The 21,094-nt window shown below is 35.1% G+C and overlaps 2 protein-coding genes across 2 annotated transcripts; both read right to left on the bottom strand.

Moving 5' to 3' along the window:
- Positions 1–272: 272 nt before the first annotated feature.
- On the bottom strand, positions 273–16,356 carry LOC101891466 (heat shock 70 kDa protein cognate 2). Its single transcript, XM_005182973.4, has 3 exons — positions 15,810–16,356; positions 899–2,380; positions 273–583 (listed from the first exon to the last, which is right to left on the bottom strand). Exons 1-3 carry the CDS (start codon positions 15,981–15,983, stop codon positions 323–325), a joined length of 1,917 nt encoding a protein of 638 aa, XP_005183030.1. The 5' UTR covers positions 15,984–16,356; the 3' UTR covers positions 273–322.
- Positions 16,357–19,744: 3,388 nt separating this feature from the next.
- LOC105261772 (small lysine-rich protein 1) lies at positions 19,745–20,465 on the bottom strand. The gene is made up of 2 exons (XM_011294014.3): positions 20,268–20,465; positions 19,745–20,119 (listed from the first exon to the last, which is right to left on the bottom strand). The coding sequence occupies exons 1-2, from the start codon at positions 20,463–20,465 to the stop codon at positions 20,051–20,053; spliced, it is 267 nt and encodes an 88-aa protein (XP_011292316.1). The 3' UTR covers positions 19,745–20,050.
- Positions 20,466–21,094: the final 629 nt, after the last annotated feature.

The raw sequence follows: 21,094 nt of genomic DNA, 5'->3' as shown, positions 1-21,094 counted from the left end.
TTGCGCACCAGCCAGACAAACCGAAGGACATCGCTAAATCGACTTCAAATGTCCTGAAACGGATTTGGTCCAAAGAGACCTAGGGCCCAAAATCGTTATTTCGATGAGGCACGTTTTGGCCGTATCAAATGATATATACCCTCTGTAGCTTATATATGATATCATATATACTCTTTGATGATATGATACATACCCTTTGTAACCCTCTGTAGCTGAGGCTATAAAAATCACAAAAAAAGGATTGTTATTAATATAATTTATTTATAAAAAAAAATAATATTGTAGACAAACAAAAAAATATTAAACAATTTTGAAGTTAAATTTAATCGACTTCTTCAACGGTTGGACCACCACGACCAGCCTGTCCACCTTGGCCAGCACCACCGGCAGCTGAAGGACCACCACCATGCATTTTTGTCATAATTGGACCGCAAACACGTTGGCAATCCTTTAAGTGATCCTCAAATTCTTCTTTCTCGGCCAAAGTGTTGTTATCGAGCCAGGACATTTCCGACGAGCATTTGTCACGAACTGTGGCCTTATCGGAGTCGGTTAACTTATCGGCAGGGGCTTCTTCAACGGCCTGAAAGGAAAGCAAAAATAAATTAAAAATGACATCACAAATTAAGAGCAATTAAAGAAAGTATAAACAAAGCACTCGTACTCTCTCTCTCTCTCAAATTTCATTTGCCATTGATTTGGCAGAGCAAGAGAGTCTCTCACCACACTAATGCATATATTGTGAGTAAAGCTGTATTAGAGCGAGATTTATTGGAGTGGGTTATAGTCAAAAGCAAATCATAATAAATGCGTAAAGCGCTTTTCTGTGCCATTAGATTAGGGAGAAGTATTTATGGAAAAAATTCGACTCAAACTTCTCTTAGAAACTGCTACATACCTGTTTACAGCTGAAAATGTACGATTCCAAATTGTTGCGTGCCTGGACCCTTTGCCTCTGTTTTTCATCTTCATCTTTGTATTTCTCAGCCTCGGCTAACATGCGATCAATGTCGGCCTTGGACAAACGTCCCTTATCATTGGTAATGGTTATCTTTTCCGATTTACCAGTGCTATTATCCTTGGCCGACACATTTAAGATGCCATCAGCATTCAAATCAAAGGTTACCTCAATTTTTGGTACACCTCGGGGAGCTGGTGGAATGCCGGTTAGATTGAAGGTGCCCAACAGATTATTATCCTTGGTCATGGCTCTTTCACCTTCATACACCTGAATGGTGACGGCATTTTGATTGTCACTGTATGTGGTGAAGGTCTGTTGCTGTTTGCATGGAATGCGTGCGTTGCGTTCAATCAGTTTGGTCATAACACCACCGGCTGTCTCAATGCCCAACGACAAGGGGGTGACATCGACCAACAAGACATCCTGAATTTGGGAGCTGCCAACACCGGTCAAAATGGCAGCTTGGACAGCGGCACCATAGGCCACAGCCTCATCGGGATTAATGGATAAATTCAGCTGTTTGCCTCCAAAAAAGTCCTGCAACATTTTCTGGATCTTGGGAATGCGTGTGGAACCACCAACCAAAACCACATCATGTACTGAAGATTTATCCATTTTGGCATCATTCAAGGCCTTCTCCACTGGCACCAATGTGGAACGGAACAAATCCATGTTCAATTCTTCAAAACGAGCCCTGGTGATTTTCGAATAAAAATCAATGCCCTCATGCAAGGCATCAATTTCCAAGGAGGCCTCCGAGCTGGAAGACAAGGTACGTTTTGCCCTCTCACAGGCAGTGCGCAAACGTCTCAAGGCCCTTACATTGCCGGACAAATCACGTTTATGTTTGCGTTTAAATTCCTCCACAAAGAAGTTAACCAAACGATTATCAAAATCTTCACCACCCAAATGGGTATCACCCGCCGTGGATTTCACCTCGAACAGAGAACCTTCATCAATGGTCAAAATGGAAACATCAAAGGTACCACCACCCAAATCGAAAATCAAAACATTTTTCTCTCCTTTCAAATTCTTATCCAAACCATAGGCCAGGGCAGCAGCTGTCGGTTCGTTGATGATACGCAAAACATTAAGGCCAGCAATCGAACCAGCATCTTTGGTGGCTTGACGCTGCGAATCATTGAAATAGGCGGGCACAGTGATGACAGCATCACTCACCTTACCACCCAAATAGACTTCGGCAATTTCCTTCATTTTTGACAAGACCATGGAACTGATTTCCTCGGGAGCAAAGCGTTTGCGTTCTCCCTTGAATTCAACTTCAATTTTAGGTTTGCCACAGTCGTTGATCACCTGGAAGGGCCAATGTTTCATATCTTCTTGGATCTTTTGATCATCGAACTTGCGGCCGATCAAACGTTTAGCATCAAAAACGGTGTTCTTGGCATTCATGGCCACCTGGAAAGAGGAGTGGAAAAAAATATGGAATTAAACAAATCTGGAAATAGAAAAATTAATTAATGTAAACAAGTTGTAAGTTCGGCCGGGCCGAACTTTGAATACCCTCCACCATTTTAACGAAACTGGCAATTGCCAAAAACAATAAAATCCGTAAAAAATTATGTTAAGATCTTAAAAATTCCGAATGTAGCTGTTATATTGGGGTCTACATGAAGACATGGATCTGCACAGGTGAAAAAAATCAAAATACCGAATATCGGGAGGTACCGTTATATGGGGGCTATACGGAGGCGTGGACCTGCACAGACAATTTTCTGTCTTAGGCTGTAGCATCCATTACGAACATCAAATACCAAATTTGAAACAATTCCGGTGAAAAGCGTCGATAAAATCATCAAAATACCGAATATCGGGAGGTACCGTTATATGGGGGCTATACCAAAACGTGGACCTACATGGCCCATTTTCAATACCAAAAGTTCTGCAGACATAACATACATTTGAGTAAAATTTTATCAATCTACTTCAAGTCGTTCGGAAGCTAGAGTGATTTCCACGGATAGACGGACGGACATCGCTAAGTCGACTTTGTGGGGTCTAAAATGTATATTTCGAGGTGTTACAAACGGAATGACAAACTTAATATACCCTTCATACTACATACTGGTGGAGGGTATAAAAAGTGATAAAAGTACGACTTAATGGAGGAAGGCTCGAAAAATCGGTTATCATAGTAAAAAAACTTTTACATTCTTGCAGTTCTGGAACAGACCAAGTAAAGAGGTCGAGACCGTCAGTAACATGGCATATCCCAAATGGAAAGTGTTTGCCGACTCAAATTCGGGAAAACACTTATAGAAAAAAAGTGCGCTGAAAATTAAATCAAGGTCCTGGTTTGGCCTCCTCTAGTCCAATCTAAAATTTGTGAGCTTTTATGAAAAAAAACTTCGAAATGAACCCAACAAATTGTTGACAGGTTGAATGCAAAAAATTTAGCAAATTTGAGACTCGATGACCCCCGAAGACTGTGATTACCATGCGAGTCGAGGCCGCCTACAAAAACAAAGGGTGGAGTTACACAACTCCACAAGCAACTAGGCATACAACAAAGACTGCTTAAAACACATTCAACTACCTATCTAGGGTTATGGTATGGGGTCGATTCATGGATGCATTTGTAAAAGTGGAAAAATATATAAAAATCCTAAAGGAAAATCTGATATCATTCTGCGAGGATGTTGCTTCTCCTCATACTGCTAAGAAAACGGAAAAGTGGCTTAAAGAAACTGAAATCCTGGATTGACCATCTTCTAGTACAGACCTTAATCGAAAAGAAAATTTGTGGGCTACTGTAATGGGAAAACTTAAAGAAACATAACCCAACGGACTGTTGACGGATTTCAGACAAATTTTGGGGGATTTGGGACCCGATAACTCCCGTAGATTCCCAAAATTAACCATGCTAAAGGGGGTCGAGGCCGTGTACAAAACAAAGGCGAGGTAACAAAATTCTAACTTTGAAAGTTGGAAAATAAAAAAAGTAATGGTATTCACAATATTTTCATCAAATCCCCAAAACGGATTTTTGGGTTCTCATACCAATTCTCGTTGAGGCCTCTTTATATAGTCTCAACCAAACAATAACGAGGCCCAAATGGTTTTGGTTCTTTCGAAAGCCTTGATCTTATTTTTAAAACCGTTCAAAAAATAACCAGTAAAGAAAGTCTTTAAGTCGGGCGGGGCCGACTTTATGATACCCTCCACCACTTTGCTAATTTAGTAGAGCTCCACATAACAATTAAACGTTTTTGTGGGAGAATTCAATCATAGAAGCTATGATTATAAATATAACTAGCTGAACCCGGTGCGCTTCGCTACCCCTTTTGATTTTATATGCATTCAAAATTTTATTTACGAATATATGTTGGATAAAGAAAAACAAATTTAAAAATTAAAAAAAAATATTGCACTAATTTAATGCGTTAATAAACAAAATCATTACAAAAGCAGTAACATGACATGCATACACGAAGGGTTTGTCCTTTGGATTTATTTATTTCATTGCAAATACCAAGCGTGCAGGAAACTGCAATTTTTTTAAGTAGAGTGGCATTTCTATTGCAAGTAGTGAATTCGAGATAGCAACATACTTCGCCGTAATAAGCGTATTTCAAATAAATTGTTGTGTTGTTTTTTAGTGTTAGCCTAAGGCGTTGTGGGTCAATGGTTCTTATTAAAATCATATCCCAATCTGATCCGATTTAAATATAATTTAAAAAAAATTACTTTTATACCAAACTCCGCTACACCTTTCATATTTAATTGAAATTGGTGCGTCAAATATGTGAAATCGGCCGAGAATATATATATGGGAGCTATATCCAAATCTTAACTAATTTCCAATTAATTTATCACATTTAATATTATAACAAAATTCCGCCACACATTCTGAATTTCATTGGAATCGGTCATATATATCGTGTTTGGTGCATAATATGTATGAAATCGGCCGAAATATATATGTTAGCTACATCCAAACCTCAACTTATTTCAATATAATTGTGCAATTTTTGCTGGTTCCAGATTTTGTCTCTCTCGCTTTGGGTGCATCAAATATGTGAAATCGGCTGAGTATATATATGGAGCTATAATCACATCTGAGCGTATTTGAATATAATTTGTCAAATGTGCATCAAATATGTGAAATCGGCGGATAATATATATGGGAGCTATATCCAAATCTGAACCGATTTTAATATAATTTGACTAATTTATTTTCTAATCAAAATCCCGTTACATATTCCAAAATTCTTGGAAATCGAACATACATATCGTGTATGGTGCATAAAATACTTGAAATCGGTCGAAAATATATATGAGAGCTATATCCAAATCTGAACCGATTTTAATATAATTTGACAAATGTATATTTGTTTTAATTTCCGCTACACATTCCAAATTTCATTGAAATTAGAGATACATAGCGTGTTTGGTGCATCAAATACATGAAATCGGTCGAAAATATATATGGGAGCTATATTCAAATCTGAACCGATTTCAATTTAATTTGACAAATTCATTCTGGCTCCCAATTCCGTTACTTATTTTAAATTTCATTGAAATTGGGGATACATAGCGTGTTTGGTGCATCAAATACATGAAATCGGTCGAAAATATATATGGGAGCTATATCCAAATCTGAACCGATTTCAATATAATTTGAAAAATTCATTTTTGTTCCCGATTCCGTTACTTATTTTAAATTTCATTAAATTTGGACATACATATCTTGTTTGGTCCACCAATCACATGAAATCGGCCGAAAATGTATATGGGAGCTATATCCAAATCTGAACCGATTTCAATATAATTTGGGAAATAAATTTTTTTAGATAAAATCTATCACACGTTTCAAATTTCATTGAAATTGGGGATACATAGCGTGTTTGGTGCATCAAATGCTTGAAATCGGCCGAAAATATATATGGGAGCTATATCCAAATCTGAACCGATTTCAATATAATTAGACAAATTTATTTTCGGATCAAATCCCGTCACATATTCCAAATTTCATTGGAATCGAACATTCATATTGTGATTGAGGCATCAAATGAACGAAATAGGTCGAAAATTTATATGGGAGCTATATCCAAATCTGAACCGATTACAATATAATTTAGCAAACTTATTTCTGTTCCAAATTCCGTTACACATTCCAAATTTGGAGACTGTATCTTTAACCGATCAATAGATATGTGCATATAAAATCTAAATTTTTGGGAGGTACCTCCGATTCTGATGCTATATCTCCAGTTCCAAGTGGAAATTCAAAAATTTATATAGCCTATGTTACTTTCAGGCGATGTTGCAGTATATATGGAAATTTTCAGAAAAATCTATTCAGCAGTTTTCGAGTCCATAAATTACAAACAAACAAACAAACAAACAAACAAACAAACAAACGTACAAACATTTTCCTCTTTTATAGATATAGATTTAAAGTTAAAAGGACTAAATACACCAAACCATTTGTATCTCTTAAATTCGGACTTGTATTGCCCATTTGGTGCACAATTAATTTGAAATCGGATAAAGATATATATGGGAGCTATATCCAAAGCGGAACCGATCTCGATAAAATTTGGCAAAGATATTTCTGAGCTGTATTTGATATATTTCCCCAAATATTGTTGTTACAGAATGCATATCACGGCTGCGGAGGACAAAAATTACAAATCGGATGAAAAATATATATGGGAGCTATAGCTATATCTGAACCGATCTTCACTAAATTTCACATACTAGCTTCTAGACTCAATTCGGTCATAAGTGACAAATTTTATCCCATTTGGACAAATATTATACGTTTGGTGCACAATAAAATGCAAATCGGACGAAGTTATATATGGGAGCTATATCCAAATCCGAACCGATCTCCATAAAATTTAGCAAAGGTATTTCTGAGCTGCATTTGATTAATTTCCCCAAAAATTGTTGTTACAGACTGCATATTACGGCTGCGGAGGACAAAAATAATAAATCGGTTGAACAATATATATGGGAGCTATAGCTATATCTGAACCGATTTCGATCAAATTTGGCATACATATTTACAGGCCTAATTTGGTTGTATGTGCAAATGTCCATACTATTCGGGCTGATATTACACGTTGGGTGCACAATAAAAGGCAAATCGGACGAAGTTATATATGGGAGCTATATCTAAATTTTTACCGATTATCTCCAATTTTAGTAGGGTTCGTCCTTGGGCCAAACAAATGATTTGTACAACATTTCATCTGGATCGGACAATAAATTCGAACTGTACTTTGTTTACAAAAATACATGGACAGACGGATGGACAAACGGACGTACAGATGGACGGACAGGCGGACGGACGGACATGCATAAATCGACTCAGAATGTGATTTTATGCAGATCATCAAAAGGAACTATGGGTCTATCTCGTTTCCTTTTGCCTGTTACAAACAAATGCACAAAGACATAATACCCTGACCACCTTGTGGTGAAGGGTATAATAATGATGGTCAAAATATTTTCATCAAATCCCCAAAACGGATTTTTGGGTACCTAACCTCGACGTCTCTCCTGAGGCCTCTTTATATAGCCTAAACCAAACAAAAATGAGCCCCAAATATTTTTGTTCTTTCGAAAGCCTAAGTCTTATTTTTAAAGAATAATAAAAAATATTTATCATTGACTTCGAGCTCGAGCTCAAACAAATTGTTTTTAATAACAGCCAAAAGAGGTTTAAAGATCTGAAAAAAAAACATTGATTCATAATATATATATATATATATATATAACAATAGAATAGTATTTCCAATTACAACCTTCATTTCTATTCAATAATTTTATTGTTCAATATTGTTTATGTTCATTTTCTAGTTTTCCCATAATGGATTCTTCCGAACATCCCTCAAGGTCACCACTACCATAAATTTCCCCTTCATATGAAAATTTGCAGTTGGCACTATTTGCGTGGCACGCTTAACAAAACATGCTTGCCAAAAAAAAAAACATTTATAAACAATTCCATTATTTTCAAAGAAAATAAAAACAAGAACGAGAAAAATATCGAAAATATGCAGAACGAGAAATTTCCACCGACATCATAATTAGCACTGAACCAATTTTCCAATTTTCTCCATACCATATGTATGTATGCGTGTGTGTTTTTCAACACTTCCCATTCACGGTTGTTTGGAATGTTCCCACATAAAATAGATGATGGCACTGTAACACCCACTCTCCGAACGGAATACATTAAATGATTGGAAATATTTGTTTTTGCCAAATTTATAAAAGTTTATGACTTAATTTTAATGGAAACAACAGAGTAAGGAAGGAAGAGATCACATCGCACTTGCTGTAAGATTCAGTAAGATTAGAAAAAAGTTGGACTTTGCCAAAATTGTATTCCTTAACTGGGAGCATTTATTAGATCTGGGACCGTTGTGGAGGAATTTAGTGAAACTAACTTTGAGAAAATTCACTTTTTAAATTTCGACATTATATTTAAACCATACACAACAAGGTGGTCAGGGTATTATGTCTTTGTGCATTTGTTTGTAACAGGCAAAATGAAACGAGATAGACCCATAGTTCCTTTTGATGATCTGCATAGAATCACATTCTGAGTCGATTTATGCATGTCCGTCTGTCCGTCTGTCTGTCCATGTATTTTTGTAAACAAAGTACAGTTCGCATTTATTGCCCTATCCAGATGAAATTTTGCACAAATCATTTGTTTTGCCCAAGGACGAACCCTATTGAAATTGGAGATAATCGGTAAAAATTTAGATATAGCTCCCATATATATCTTCGTCCGATTTGCCTTTTATTGTGCACCAAACGTGTAATATCAGCCTGAATAGTATGGAATTTTGTACATACAACCAAATTAGGCCTGAAAATAAGTATGGCAAATTTGATAGAAATCGGTTCAGATATAGCTATAGCTTCCATATATATATTGTTCATCCGATTTGTTATTTTTTTCCTCCGCAGCCGTAATATGCACTCTCTAATAACAATATTTGGGAAAATATATCAAATACAGCTCAGAAATACATTTGCTAAATTTTATCGAGATCGGTTCAGATTTGGATATAGCTCCCATTTACAACTTCGTCCGATTTACTTTTTATTGTGCACCAAACGTCTAATATTTGTCCAAAAGTGATGAAATTTCTCACTTATGAACGAATTGAGTCTAGAAGCTTGTATGCTAAATTTGATGAAGATCGGTTCAGATATAGTTATAGCTCCCATATATACTGTTCATCCGATTTGTTATATTTGTTACCCACAGCCGTAGTATGCACTCCGTAACAACGATATTCAGGTAAATATCACAAATACAGCTCAGAAATATATTAGCCAAATTTTATCGAGATCGGTTCCGATTTGGATATATCTCCCATATATATCTTTATCCGATTTCAAAATAATTTGTGCACCAAATGGGCAATATAATTCCGATACAAATGCTTCGGCATATTTAGTCCTTTGAACTGTAAATTATAATTATAATCATAGCGTGCATGATTGAATTCTCCAATAATACCAAATTTGAAACAATTCCGGCGAATAATGTAGCTAAAATCATCGAAATACCGAATATCGGAAGGTACTCTTATATGGGGGCTATACGCAGACGTGAACCTGCACAGACAATTTTCTGTTTTAGGCTGTAGTATCCATTGTGAACTTCAAATATCAAATTTGAAAGAATTCCGGTAAACAAATTCGCTAAAATCACCAAAATACCGAAAATAGGGATGTACCATTTTATGGGGCCTATACATGACCCGTTTTCAGGTCCTGCAGACATAATATATATTTGAGTAAAATTTTATCAACCTACTTCATTTCGTCCGGAAGCTAGAGTGATTTGCATAGACGGACGCACATCGCTAAATCGACATAGGATTTCATGCTGATCAAGAATATATATAAAGTGGGGTCTAAAATATATATTTCGAGGTCTTACATCGGAAGTTTACTTCTGCGCCACCTTGTATAAATACGTTAAGGAAATAGAACAAGACAGATTGTAATTACACGTAGTTGGACATCTAAGCAAATAAATATCTCCATAAGAGACAAAAGGCTACCTTAAATGGCGCCCAACACGGGGTTGGACATCAATCCAAATACCATCACCATAGGGGACAAAAGGTCGACCTTAAGTGGCGCCCAACGTTTGAATATAAATCCAAATAAATGAAGTTTTATTAAAAATCTCCGTTGGAGACAAAAGGCTAACCTGCGCCCAATGCGGACGCCACATAGTTGGACATCGAAACAAATAAACGAAATTTTATTAAAAACATGGGGCACCACAAAATTGGACATCAATCCAAATAATAGGAGTTTCATAAAACATTTGCATTTGAGACAGAAGGCTACGTTAACTGGCGCCCAAAGTGCTGCGGCACATATTTGGGCATCAATCTAAATAAACGGAGTTTTATTAAATATCTGTGTTGGAGACAAAAAGCTACGTTAACCTGCGCTCAACGCGGACGCCACTTAGTTCGACATCAATCCAAACAAAAGGAGTCTCATAACACATTTGAGAAAAAAGGCTACGTTAACTGGCGCCCAACGTTTGAACATCAAGCCAAATAAACAGAGTTTTATTTAAACCTGTGCCCAACGCGGACGCCACATAGTTGAACATCAAAACATGGGGTACCACAAAGTTTGACATCAATCCAAATAAAAGGGAGTTTCATAATACATCTCCATTTGAGACAAAAGGCTACATTAACTGGCGCCCAATGTTAAGCATCAATCCAAATAAACGGAGTTTAATTAAAAATCTCCATTGGAGGCAAAAGGCTAACCTGCGCCCAACGCGGACGCCACATAGTTGGACATCAAAACATGAGACACCACAAAGTTGGAAATCAATCCAAATAAAGGGAGTTTCATAAAACATATCCATTTGAGACAAAAGGCTACATTAACTGGCGCCCAACATGGAGCGTCACATATTTGGACTTCAATCCAAATAAACGGAGTTTTATTAAACATCTGCGTTGGGGACTATTTGAGACAAAGGGTACATTAACTGGCGCCCAATGTTAAGCATCAATCCAAATAAACGGAGTTTAATTAAAAATCTCCATTGGTGGCAAAAGGCTAACCTGCGCCCAACGTGGGACGCCACTTAGTTGAACATCGAAATATGGCACAACACAAAGTCCGACATCAATCCAAATAAAGGGAGTTTAATAAAACATCTCCACTTGAGACAAAAGGATACATTAATTGGCGCCCAACGTGGAGCACCACATAGTTGGACATCAATTCAAATAAACGGAGTTTTTTTAAACATTTCCATGGGAGGCTTAGTTAACTTACATATTTATGATCAGCCTTAGTTTCTGTGACGTTTTAGCCAAGTACAAATTTTCAGGTTTTGAGGATAGTAGATTTGACCATTTTTTCGCCAGGTATAAAAAATTCGTCTGATATGAAACTAACGTCTTTTCCACTTCTTGTGAAGTTTGTCTCACTACCTGGCCTTATTATGGCTATCTAATCCCATTACCAAATAATATTTTTGAACATTGTTTCTTGTAATTTATATATCTTTTGTTAGATTGTCATTATCAATGACTGGTCCGGCGAGAAAATCATCTGACCATTTTTAATCTTAAATCCAATGGTGGGACGGACAAATTTTGTTGTTGTCATGCAATTGTTTGATCGTTTATAGAAGTAACAACTAACAAAAGCTTGTCGTTCATACATATGACCATACATGTCGGCTGGAGTATGTTAGCCGGCTAGATGCCGCCAAGTTGTTGTTCGACAACAAGAGGTCAAGTTAATCTTGCATTACAAACTTCACAGATCAGATCACACAGAAAATTAGCTATGAAATATTTGAAATGTTCGAACAACTAGAAAATATCAATAAATCAAATATTTGGTGTGAACAATAATTTTAAATGATGCGAATGTTTGTCGGGCATCCATGTTGTGTCGAAAAATTAGCTGTAGCCACCACAGCACAATGCGGTCTAATTTATTGCCAAAAAATGACCTGTATTCGATCGATCGTGACAGAAAGATGAATGAATGGGAATTACCATACAAAATTGGCAATATGAAATTATAATTCGGCAATCGAACAAATTTCATGTTCATGCACTCGGAATGGAATGGGTAAATTGTTGCAACCAAATTTTCATTCAAAGTAGATAATTTTTTTTCAAAATTATTTGTGAAAAATGACGTCTTCATTTTCTCACCAACTCAGTGAACACTTGATTTTAATGGCAAAAAAATTGTGAGTCGAATGCTGAAAAAAACATAAATGCCAAAAAATATAACAATAAAAAAAGCTGTAAGTTCAGCCGGGCCGAAATTTGAATCTCCACCATTTGGAACGATTTTGGCAATTCTCAAAAACAATAAAATCCGTTAAAAATTCTAATTCTTAATCTTAAAATACCGAATGTAGCTATTATATTAGGGTCTATACGGCGACATGAACCTGCGTAGGTAACATTTGTCATAAGCCATTACAATATTCAAATCCGAAGCTTAAAAAAATCGGTTATAATGTCGATAAAATCAAAATACCGAATATCGGGAGGTACCGTTATATGGGGCTATACGAAGACGTGGACCTGCACAGACAATTTTCTGTCTTAGGCTGCAGTATCCATTACGAACTTCAAATATCAAATTTGAAAAAATTCCGGAAATACCGAATATCGGGAGGAACCATTATATGGGGGTTGTACGAAGACGTGGACCTGCACAGACAATTTTCTGTCGTAGGCTGTATTATCCATTTCGAACTTCAAATACCGAATTTGAAAAAATTCCGGTGAATAAATTCGCTAAAATCACAAAAATACCGAATATCGGGAGGTACCGTTATATGGGGGCTATACGAAGACGTGGACCTACATGGCCCATTTTCAATACCAAAAGTCCTGCAGACATAACATACATTTGAGCAAATTTTTATCAATCTACTTCAATTCGTTTGGAAGCTGATTTCCACAGACCGACAGACGGATAGGCGGACGGACATCGCTAAATCGACCTAGAATTTTATGCTGATTAAGAATATATATTCTTTGTGGGGTCTAAAATGTGTATTTCGAGGTTGTACAAACGGAATGACAAACTTAATATACCCTCCATACTATGGTGGAGGGTATAAAAACCCTCCGCTTCTGAGCAGAAAGAAAAAGTGGCTTAAAGAACATAAAATGAAGGTCCTGGATTAGCTATCTTCTAGTACAGATAAAAAATGTCGGAAATAGCATCATATTTTAGAATAAGTTTAGATTTGTTCGAATTGGTCACCTTTGCCTCGAATTATGGCCTTCAAACGGCTAATGAAACCGTCACACGCTGCCCGAATGTTGCTCTGCGGTATTTTGGCCCATTCTCGGCGAAGCGCTTGCTTAAGGTGATCGACACTTTGGTATTTTTTAGTGCCAACCTTGTTTTCACAAAATACTCCAGACACAATAGTCCAACGGATTTGTATCCGGAGATTTTGGTGGCCATTGTGCGCTGGAAATGAAGCGAGGAACCTCATTTTGTAATCATTCTTGGGTGGCGCGTGCTGATTGCGATGCTGCTGAGTCCTGTTGGAATGACCAAGGTCTGCGGCCAAAATGTTTGCGTGCCCAAGGCTCCAGAATATTTTCGCGATATATTCAGCATTTATTCTTATGCCACAGTCGATTAATACGAGAGAGCGACCATCGGCTGTTATGGCGGCCCACACCATCACAATGGCTGGCGCTTGAGTTCTGGTGGCCAACACCGAAGGTGCACATTTTCAGCTGACCACTTTGGCAAGTAAACACGATCATTTTGTGTGTTTACAAACGGCAGGACAACGAAAGTTTTCTCATCGGAGAAAACCAAATTCCGCAGTTCACCACTTTCGGCCAAGCGAAACAACTCTTTAGCTCTTTTATTTCTTTTACGGTATAAGTTCTTGCACTTTTTGGAATTTTAATGGCTTTATACCGAGCTCATTTTTCAATATTTGCCGAATGGCATATTGCGATATGTTCGGCCACCATTTTTCGGCCACTGCGATGCGGGTTTCGATCAAGTCGCTTTCTTATTTTTCGAACCATTTCTACTGATGTTGCTGTTTTCTTCCGTCCACTTCCTTGACGTCGGGCTTCGCTACCAGTATCACGGTTACGAGCGATGGTACGAGACACAAAAGATTTATTCACATTCAAATGCTGGAGGGCTTTAACGATAGCCACTTGTGGTTTTCCAGCCATATATAAAGAAATCACACTATCTCGCTTGAATTCCACCACGAATAACTTTTTTTCTGGAAAATTCTCACCAAAATGCTTTTGTACGCTGGTAAACAATATAATGAGCTATCACTGGAATAATTTTAACAGCTGTCGAACGAGTGGCTTAGAATTGACAGCAGTCTAAATTTGGTTGCAGTTTTTTCGTTTAGCTATGATTTAGACGTTTGAAATTTTCTAGAACCCATAGTAGAATTTTATGGCAAGTAATTTTGTAGAATATTTCGACTTGCTATTAAGGGAGTTTTAAACCGTATTTGAAATAAATGACCAAAAGGACCCATTTGATGTTACCAAAAGCACTTATACCTAAAATTCACAAATTCCAAGGAATTTCAATTCGACAATTCCTGAAGGGGGAAACTTGCCGCTGTTCTTAGGTTAATTTGCGATAAACATTCAAAACGCCGATACACTTGTCTTAGTTTTTTTTTTTAGCTCTACTTTCATAATTTGTTGGATTTTGCGACAAATATTTGTAGAACATTTTGTTTTGCTAGTATCCAATTTTAAGGGACTTTTTAAACATTATTTTGAAAATAGGGCCAAGAAGGTTCATTGATTTCGCGCTTGAATTTCAAAATTTCTGACTAAATTAATCCTCCTATTGTTATCTGTAATGTTGCCAATGTCACTATTCACCAAAAATGCACGGATTCCGAGGAATCCTAATCGGAAAATTTCTAAAAATGCTGAAATACTTTACGATATAAACTTTCAAAACGCCGATACACGTGCCTTATAATTTCACCTATACTTTCATAATCTTTTGGTTTTCCTCCATTAATTATTAATAAAAATTAGCATTGTCGCAGAGTGTAATTCTCTCTACAAATATTTAGGCATTTTAAAAAATGGTTTATAAAAATCTAGGTTTCTTAAAAAAATCGCACTTTATTAAAAATATTTTTTATAAAATCTAGGAATCTTGAATAATAATTTTTAAAATTAAAGACCTAAAAAACGCGGCCTTTTACCAATTTTTAAAAAAAAAAGTCCATGATTTTTGAAAAAAATAAAGACAACGGAAAGACATTTAATCCCCTTTGAAATCTCTTTCACATAAAGCCACGTAGTTGAATATATTCTTAAAAACCATATTAGACCTTATGAATATAGTACCTCCTATTGTTTGATCTCGAACTAAATGTCAAATATTTACCATTGCCGGCCATATCACCGTTGAAATCAATTCATTGGGGAAATGGTGTTAATCACAAATTCAATCAAATTGACTATCGCTAAATCTATTTGGATTTTTTTTTGAAAATCTAACGAATCAATAATGCAACATGACACAATTGCCATATTACAACAAATTTAATGATCTCACACATGGGGAGGGAGAAAAAAAAAACCCGAAACGATACCACCCATTGTCTCGCATTCGGCCGATATCCCGCTGCTTAACAATTGAAAATGATTTTTAATTTTTCTATGCTTCCAAAATGGAAGCTAATTGAAATTGATCCAAATTGAGTTACATAGTTTGAGAAGACACACACATTTATGTTAAGCGAAAAAATCCTTTTCTCCACCATCAGAGAGAATCTAGTTTTTCTAGATCCTTGTCTTACCTGATTCTTGGCCGCATCGCCAATCAGACGTTCCGTATCATTGAAGGCCACATAACTGGGCGTTGTACGATTGCCCTGGTCATTGGCAATGATTTCGACTTTGTTGTGCTGCCAGACACCAACACAGGAATAGGTGGTGCCCAAATCAATACCAATTGCTGGAGCCTTAACCATGGTTTCTACGCTTGTTTTTTTTTGTTTAAATTGACTTAGATACTGTTTTTGGATTTTATTTATTCCAAATATGGATTCTTCCTATTTTGGATTGCACAGTGCACACACGCCCGATGTTTTTTTTTTTTTTTTCAAAAAATTATTTCCAACCGTTTCTCCTTTGCGAACTGTGTTGTCAAACCGACGTCGAATATCCAACTAAATGTTCCACCAAATGATTCAGAAGATTTTATGCGATTTTCCGTCGTCCAACTTGCAACGAATAATGCCCCCCACCAAAAAAAGTGTCGGCGTGTAATTCGTTTCTTGTTCGGCCGTTTTTCAATGGGAATTTTTGAGATTTTGGAAAATTTTGATTTTTTTTTCGATTTTTGTTGTTTTGTATTTCCTTTTGTTTTGTTAAATTGATAGGTTTGAAGAAGAAAAATCAATGTTTGTTTGTCTGAAGATCTGTTCGAATATTTTTTGTTGTTTGGCGAAATATTTCTGTTTTGATTTTTGGCAGTTGTTTGAAATTAATTACTTGTTTATTAGTGGTGTGGATATTTAAAGATAATCCGGATAATCGAATATTATGTGTTTGTAAGTCTCTTTAATCAAAAAAATTTATTGTGGATCTTTGAAACAAAGATAGGAAATTAATCCCTTTTGATTCTCAAAAAACAAAAATTGAAAAATCCACGTCTATGGAATATCTTTGAAAAAATATTAGAAAATCGTCTATAATCCTAAAAAAAATATTTAAAAAATCCTTGAAAAAAAATTTTAAAATCCACGTCCTTAAAAAAATATTTAAAAAATCCTTGGAAAAAAATTTTCAAAATCCACGTCCTTAAAAAATATTTAAAAATCCGCGTCCTTTAAAAATATTTAAAAATCCACGTCCTTAAAAATATTTAAAAATCCACGTCCTTTAAAAATATTTAAAAATCCACGTCTATGGAATATCTTTGAAAAATAATTAGAAAATCGTCTATAATCCTAAAAAAAATATTTAAAAAATCCTTGAAAAAAATTTTAAAAATCCACGTCCTTAAAAAATATTTAAAAAATCCTTGGAAAAAAATTTTCAAAATCCACGTCCTTAAAAAATATTTAAAAATCCGCGTCCTTTAAAAATATTTAAAAATCCACGTCCTTAAAAATATTTAAAAATCCACGTCCTAAAAAAATATTTAAAAAATCCACGTCCTAAAAAAATATTTAAAAATCCACGTCCTTGAAAAAAATATTTAAAAATCCATGTCCTAAAAAAATATTTAAAAAATCCACGTCCTAAAAAAATATTTAAAAAATCCACGTCCTAAAAAAATATTTAAAAAATCCACGTCCTTGAAAAAAAATACTTAAAAATCCACGTCCTAAAAAAATATTTAAAAAATCCACGTCCTTGAAAAAATATTTAATAATCCACGTCCTTGAAAAAAATAATATTTAAAAATCCACGTCCTAAAAAAATATTTAAAAAATCCACGTCCTTGAAAAAAAATATTTAAAAATCCACGTTCTAAAAAAATATTTAAACAATCCACGTCCTTGAAAAAAAATATTTAAACAATCCACGTCCTTGAAAAAAAATATTTAAAAAATCCACGTCCTTGAAAAAAAATATTTAAAAAATCCACGTCCTTGAAAAAAAATATTTAAAAATCCACGTTCTAAAAAAAATATTTAAACAATCCACGTCCTTGAAAAAAAATATTTAAACAATCCACGTCCTTGAAAAAAAATATTTAAAAAATCCACGTCCTTGAAAAAGTATTTAAAAAATCCACGTCCTTGAAAAAATATTTAAAAAATCCACGTCCTTAAAAAAAAGTAAAAATCCACGTCCTTAAAAAAATATTAAAAAAATCCACGTCCTTAGAAAAATATTAAAAAAATCCACGTCCTTAAAAAAAATATGTAAAATGTCCACGTCCTTGAAAAAAGTATTTTAAAAATCCACGACTATAATCCTTAACAGAAAAATATTTAAGAAATCCACTTTTATAATCCTTAAAGAAAAATAAAAATCGACGTCTATGGCCCTGGAAAAAATATTTAAAATGTCAAAGTTTATGGCCCTAATATCCTTAAAAAAATATTTAAAAAAATGACGTCTATAATTCTTGAAAAAAAAATAATTAAAAAGTCCACGTTAAGGGCTATAATAATCCTTGAAAAAATATTTAAAATGTACGTCTAATAATCCTTGAAATAAATTTTAAATCTACCTCTAATAATCCTTGAAAAAAATATTAAAAAGTCCACGTCAAGGGCTATAATAATACTTGAAAAAATTATTAAAAAGTCCACATTATAGCCCTTAATATAATAATCCTTGAAAAAAATATTTAAAAAGTCCACGTCAAGGGCTAATAATCCTTGAAGAAAATATTTTAAAAATCCACGCCTATGGCCCTAATAATCCTTGAAGAAAATATTTTAAAAATCCACGCCTATGGCCCTAATAATCCTTGAAGAAAATATTTTAAAAATCCACGTCTATGGCCCTAATAATCTTTGAAAAAAATATTTTAAATATACGTCTAATAATCCTTGAAAAAAATATTTTAAATATACGTGTAATAATCCTTGAAAAAAAAAAATATTTTAAAAATCCAAGTTTATGGCCCTAATAATCCTTAAAAACAATATTTTAAAAATCCATAATAATCCCTGAAAAAATATTTAAAAAAAAAAAAACAAATCTATGGCCCTAATAATCCTTGAAAAAATATATTTTAAAAATCCAAGTCTATGGCTCTAATAATCCTTGAAAAAATATTTTAAAAATCCACGTCTAGTAGAAATTTATTCAAAAAAAGTTGGCCGATCGCAATATTTAGGATAGAGCTTGGAAATTTGATAGAGATTTTTAAATTACATCCAGAGTCATTGTTATGGGAAATGGAAAAACCATACCAATGACTCTGGATGTAATTTAAAAATCTCTATCAAATTTCCAAGCTCTATCCTAAATATTGCGAAATATTTCTCATTGTATATGGTATATGAATTCCTGGCATTTAGCTAAGATTTAGACTTTTAACGTCTTCTACGACCTATATTTTGAATATTGCTACGATCCCGTTTAAAGGGAATTTTTATCCACATTTTCTAAGAAGAACCAAAACGGGCCCTTTATAGACTCGCTTGAGGGTTAAAAAGTTCTACCAAAACATTCGTCGTATTTTTATTTGCAATATTGCCGAAGACACTATATACCCAGGATATACGGTTTCCGAGGAATTTTAATTTTCAAAATAAGACCGGGGAAATTATTTTTAAAATAAATAGGGAATATTTTCGGAGTTTTTAACCATATTTTCTCAAAAGGACCAAAATGACCCCTTTTGTATTCCTCGTATTCTTTTCTGCTATATTGCCGAAGACACTATATACCTAAAATGCACGGATTTCGAGGAATGTTAATTCGATAATTTCCTAAAGTGTGAAAAAGTGGGGAACTCGTCCCGCCCCTCGATTGAGGTTACTTTGCGATGTAAACTTTCAAAACGCCGATTCAAATGTTTTCTTTTATAGCTCTACTTTCATAATCTACTGGATTTCCTTCGTATTTATTTATTTTTTTTTTGTTGCACATTGTTTTTAAAAATCCGGTTATTCGGGCCTTGTTTTGTTAAAACTAACTACAATTTTTAATGTCTTTTTATTTTTGCAAAATAAAATTTCTAGAATTTTGCCATTTCTCTCGCAATCTTTCACTCTCTCTCTCGCCACACAAAAATGATTTTCTGTACACAAGACAAGGTTTGTTGCTATTGGCATATATTTATTATATCTGAAAATCATATCAAGATGAGACAGTTTTTTTATTTTGATTTTAAAAATAGCCACATTTCTTTGGCGATACAAATAAAAATAGTAGAACAAAATTAAGTCAAATTCGTAATGCAGCCATACGAGTGGGCGTCATGACGTGTAGGGTGATGACTTTTTTGGGGGTATTTTCTAGATTCGTGTCTAGTTGATGGTGGCTGTTTTTGTTGTTGCTGGGGCCGGCAAGTTCATTCATTCATCCCATCCATCCATCCGACCAATTTGATGAGAGACACAACCGTTTAGCGTTTGCCCTTTTTCTTTTTCTTCTGACCGTCTGACCAGGCAAAGCCACGAGACTTTAAGACATCCTATGTTTATAAAACAACAAATTAAAAAGAAAAAAAAAAAAATAGTTGTATTACTCATCTTCTAGTTTGTTTTGAATATAAACAAATACTTTTGTTGTTGCCATGCATAAACGCTAAACAACCACCTACTACTCAGGCATGCTCTCACCTGTACATTATGACACACATAATAGGCATTATCCATTGCCGCATCATTGAAAATATCACATCCGATAGATTTACTGCTGGAACTCTTCTTTTTGCCTCCCTCTTTCTTTTTCTTATCACCACTCTCGCCATCGCCACTGCCAGCATTGCTGGAGGTTGAATCTTTACTTCCGCGTTTTTTACGTCCTTTGGTGGCCATATCGTAGTTACGATAGTTAATTGGAATTGTTAATGGATTGTTTATTATGTTTCGATTCGAAATCTCCTTGGTGACCGTGATACTTGGCAAGGAGATATAGAGGGTAAAATAAAAAATGCACCAAATTATTGAATGAATGCAAAAAATATCGGAAGTAGCATCAAATTTTAGAATAATTTTAGATTTGTTCGAATCGGTCACCTTTGGCACGAATTATGGCCTTCAAACGGCCAATGAAACCGTCACACGCTGCCCGAATATTGCTCTGCGGTATTTTAGCCCATTTCCGGCGAAGCGCTTGCTTGAGGTGATCGACACTTTGGTATTTTTAGTGCCAACCTTGCTTTCAAAATTACTCCAAACACAATAGTCCAATGGTATCCGGAGATTTTGGTGGCTATTGTGCGCTGGAAATGAAGCGAGGAACCTCATTGCGTCCTGTTGGAATGTCCTAGGTCTGCGGCCAAAATGTTTGGGTGCCCAAGGCTTTAATACACCCTCTATAATATTTTCGCGATAATATTCGACATTTAATTTGATGCCACGGTCGATTAGTACGAGCGGAGAGCGACCACCGGCTATTATGGCGGTCCACACCATCACCATGGCCGGCACTTGAGTTCTAGTGG

This window comes from Musca domestica, unplaced genomic scaffold, assembly GCF_030504385.1.
Source record: "Musca domestica strain aabys unplaced genomic scaffold, Musca_domestica.polishedcontigs.V.1.1 1, whole genome shotgun sequence".
Taxonomy (NCBI): domain Eukaryota; kingdom Metazoa; phylum Arthropoda; class Insecta; order Diptera; family Muscidae; genus Musca; species Musca domestica.
This window is presented reverse-complemented; position numbering and strand designations above follow the sequence as displayed.

Excerpts from the sequence above, each read along its gene's own strand:
- LOC105261772 (XM_011294014.3), bottom strand. The coding sequence starts at position 20,465 with ATGGCCACCAAAGGACGTAAAAAACGCGGAAGTAAAGATTCAACCTCC. Across the intron at positions 20,120-20,267 it reads ATGTGTGTCATAATGTACAG|GATGTCTTAAAGTCTCGTGG; the intron begins GTGAGAGCATGC and ends TTATAAACATAG.
- LOC101891466 (XM_005182973.4), bottom strand. The coding sequence starts at position 15,983 with ATGGTTAAGGCTCCAGCAATTGGTATTGATTTGGGCACCACCTATTCC. Across the intron at positions 2,381-15,809 it reads GCGATGCGGCCAAGAATCAG|GTGGCCATGAATGCCAAGAA; the intron begins GTAAGACAAGGA and ends TCCTCTTTCCAG. Across the intron at positions 584-898 it reads ACATTTTCAGCTGTAAACAG|GCCGTTGAAGAAGCCCCTGC; the intron begins GTATGTAGCAGT and ends CTTTCCTTTCAG.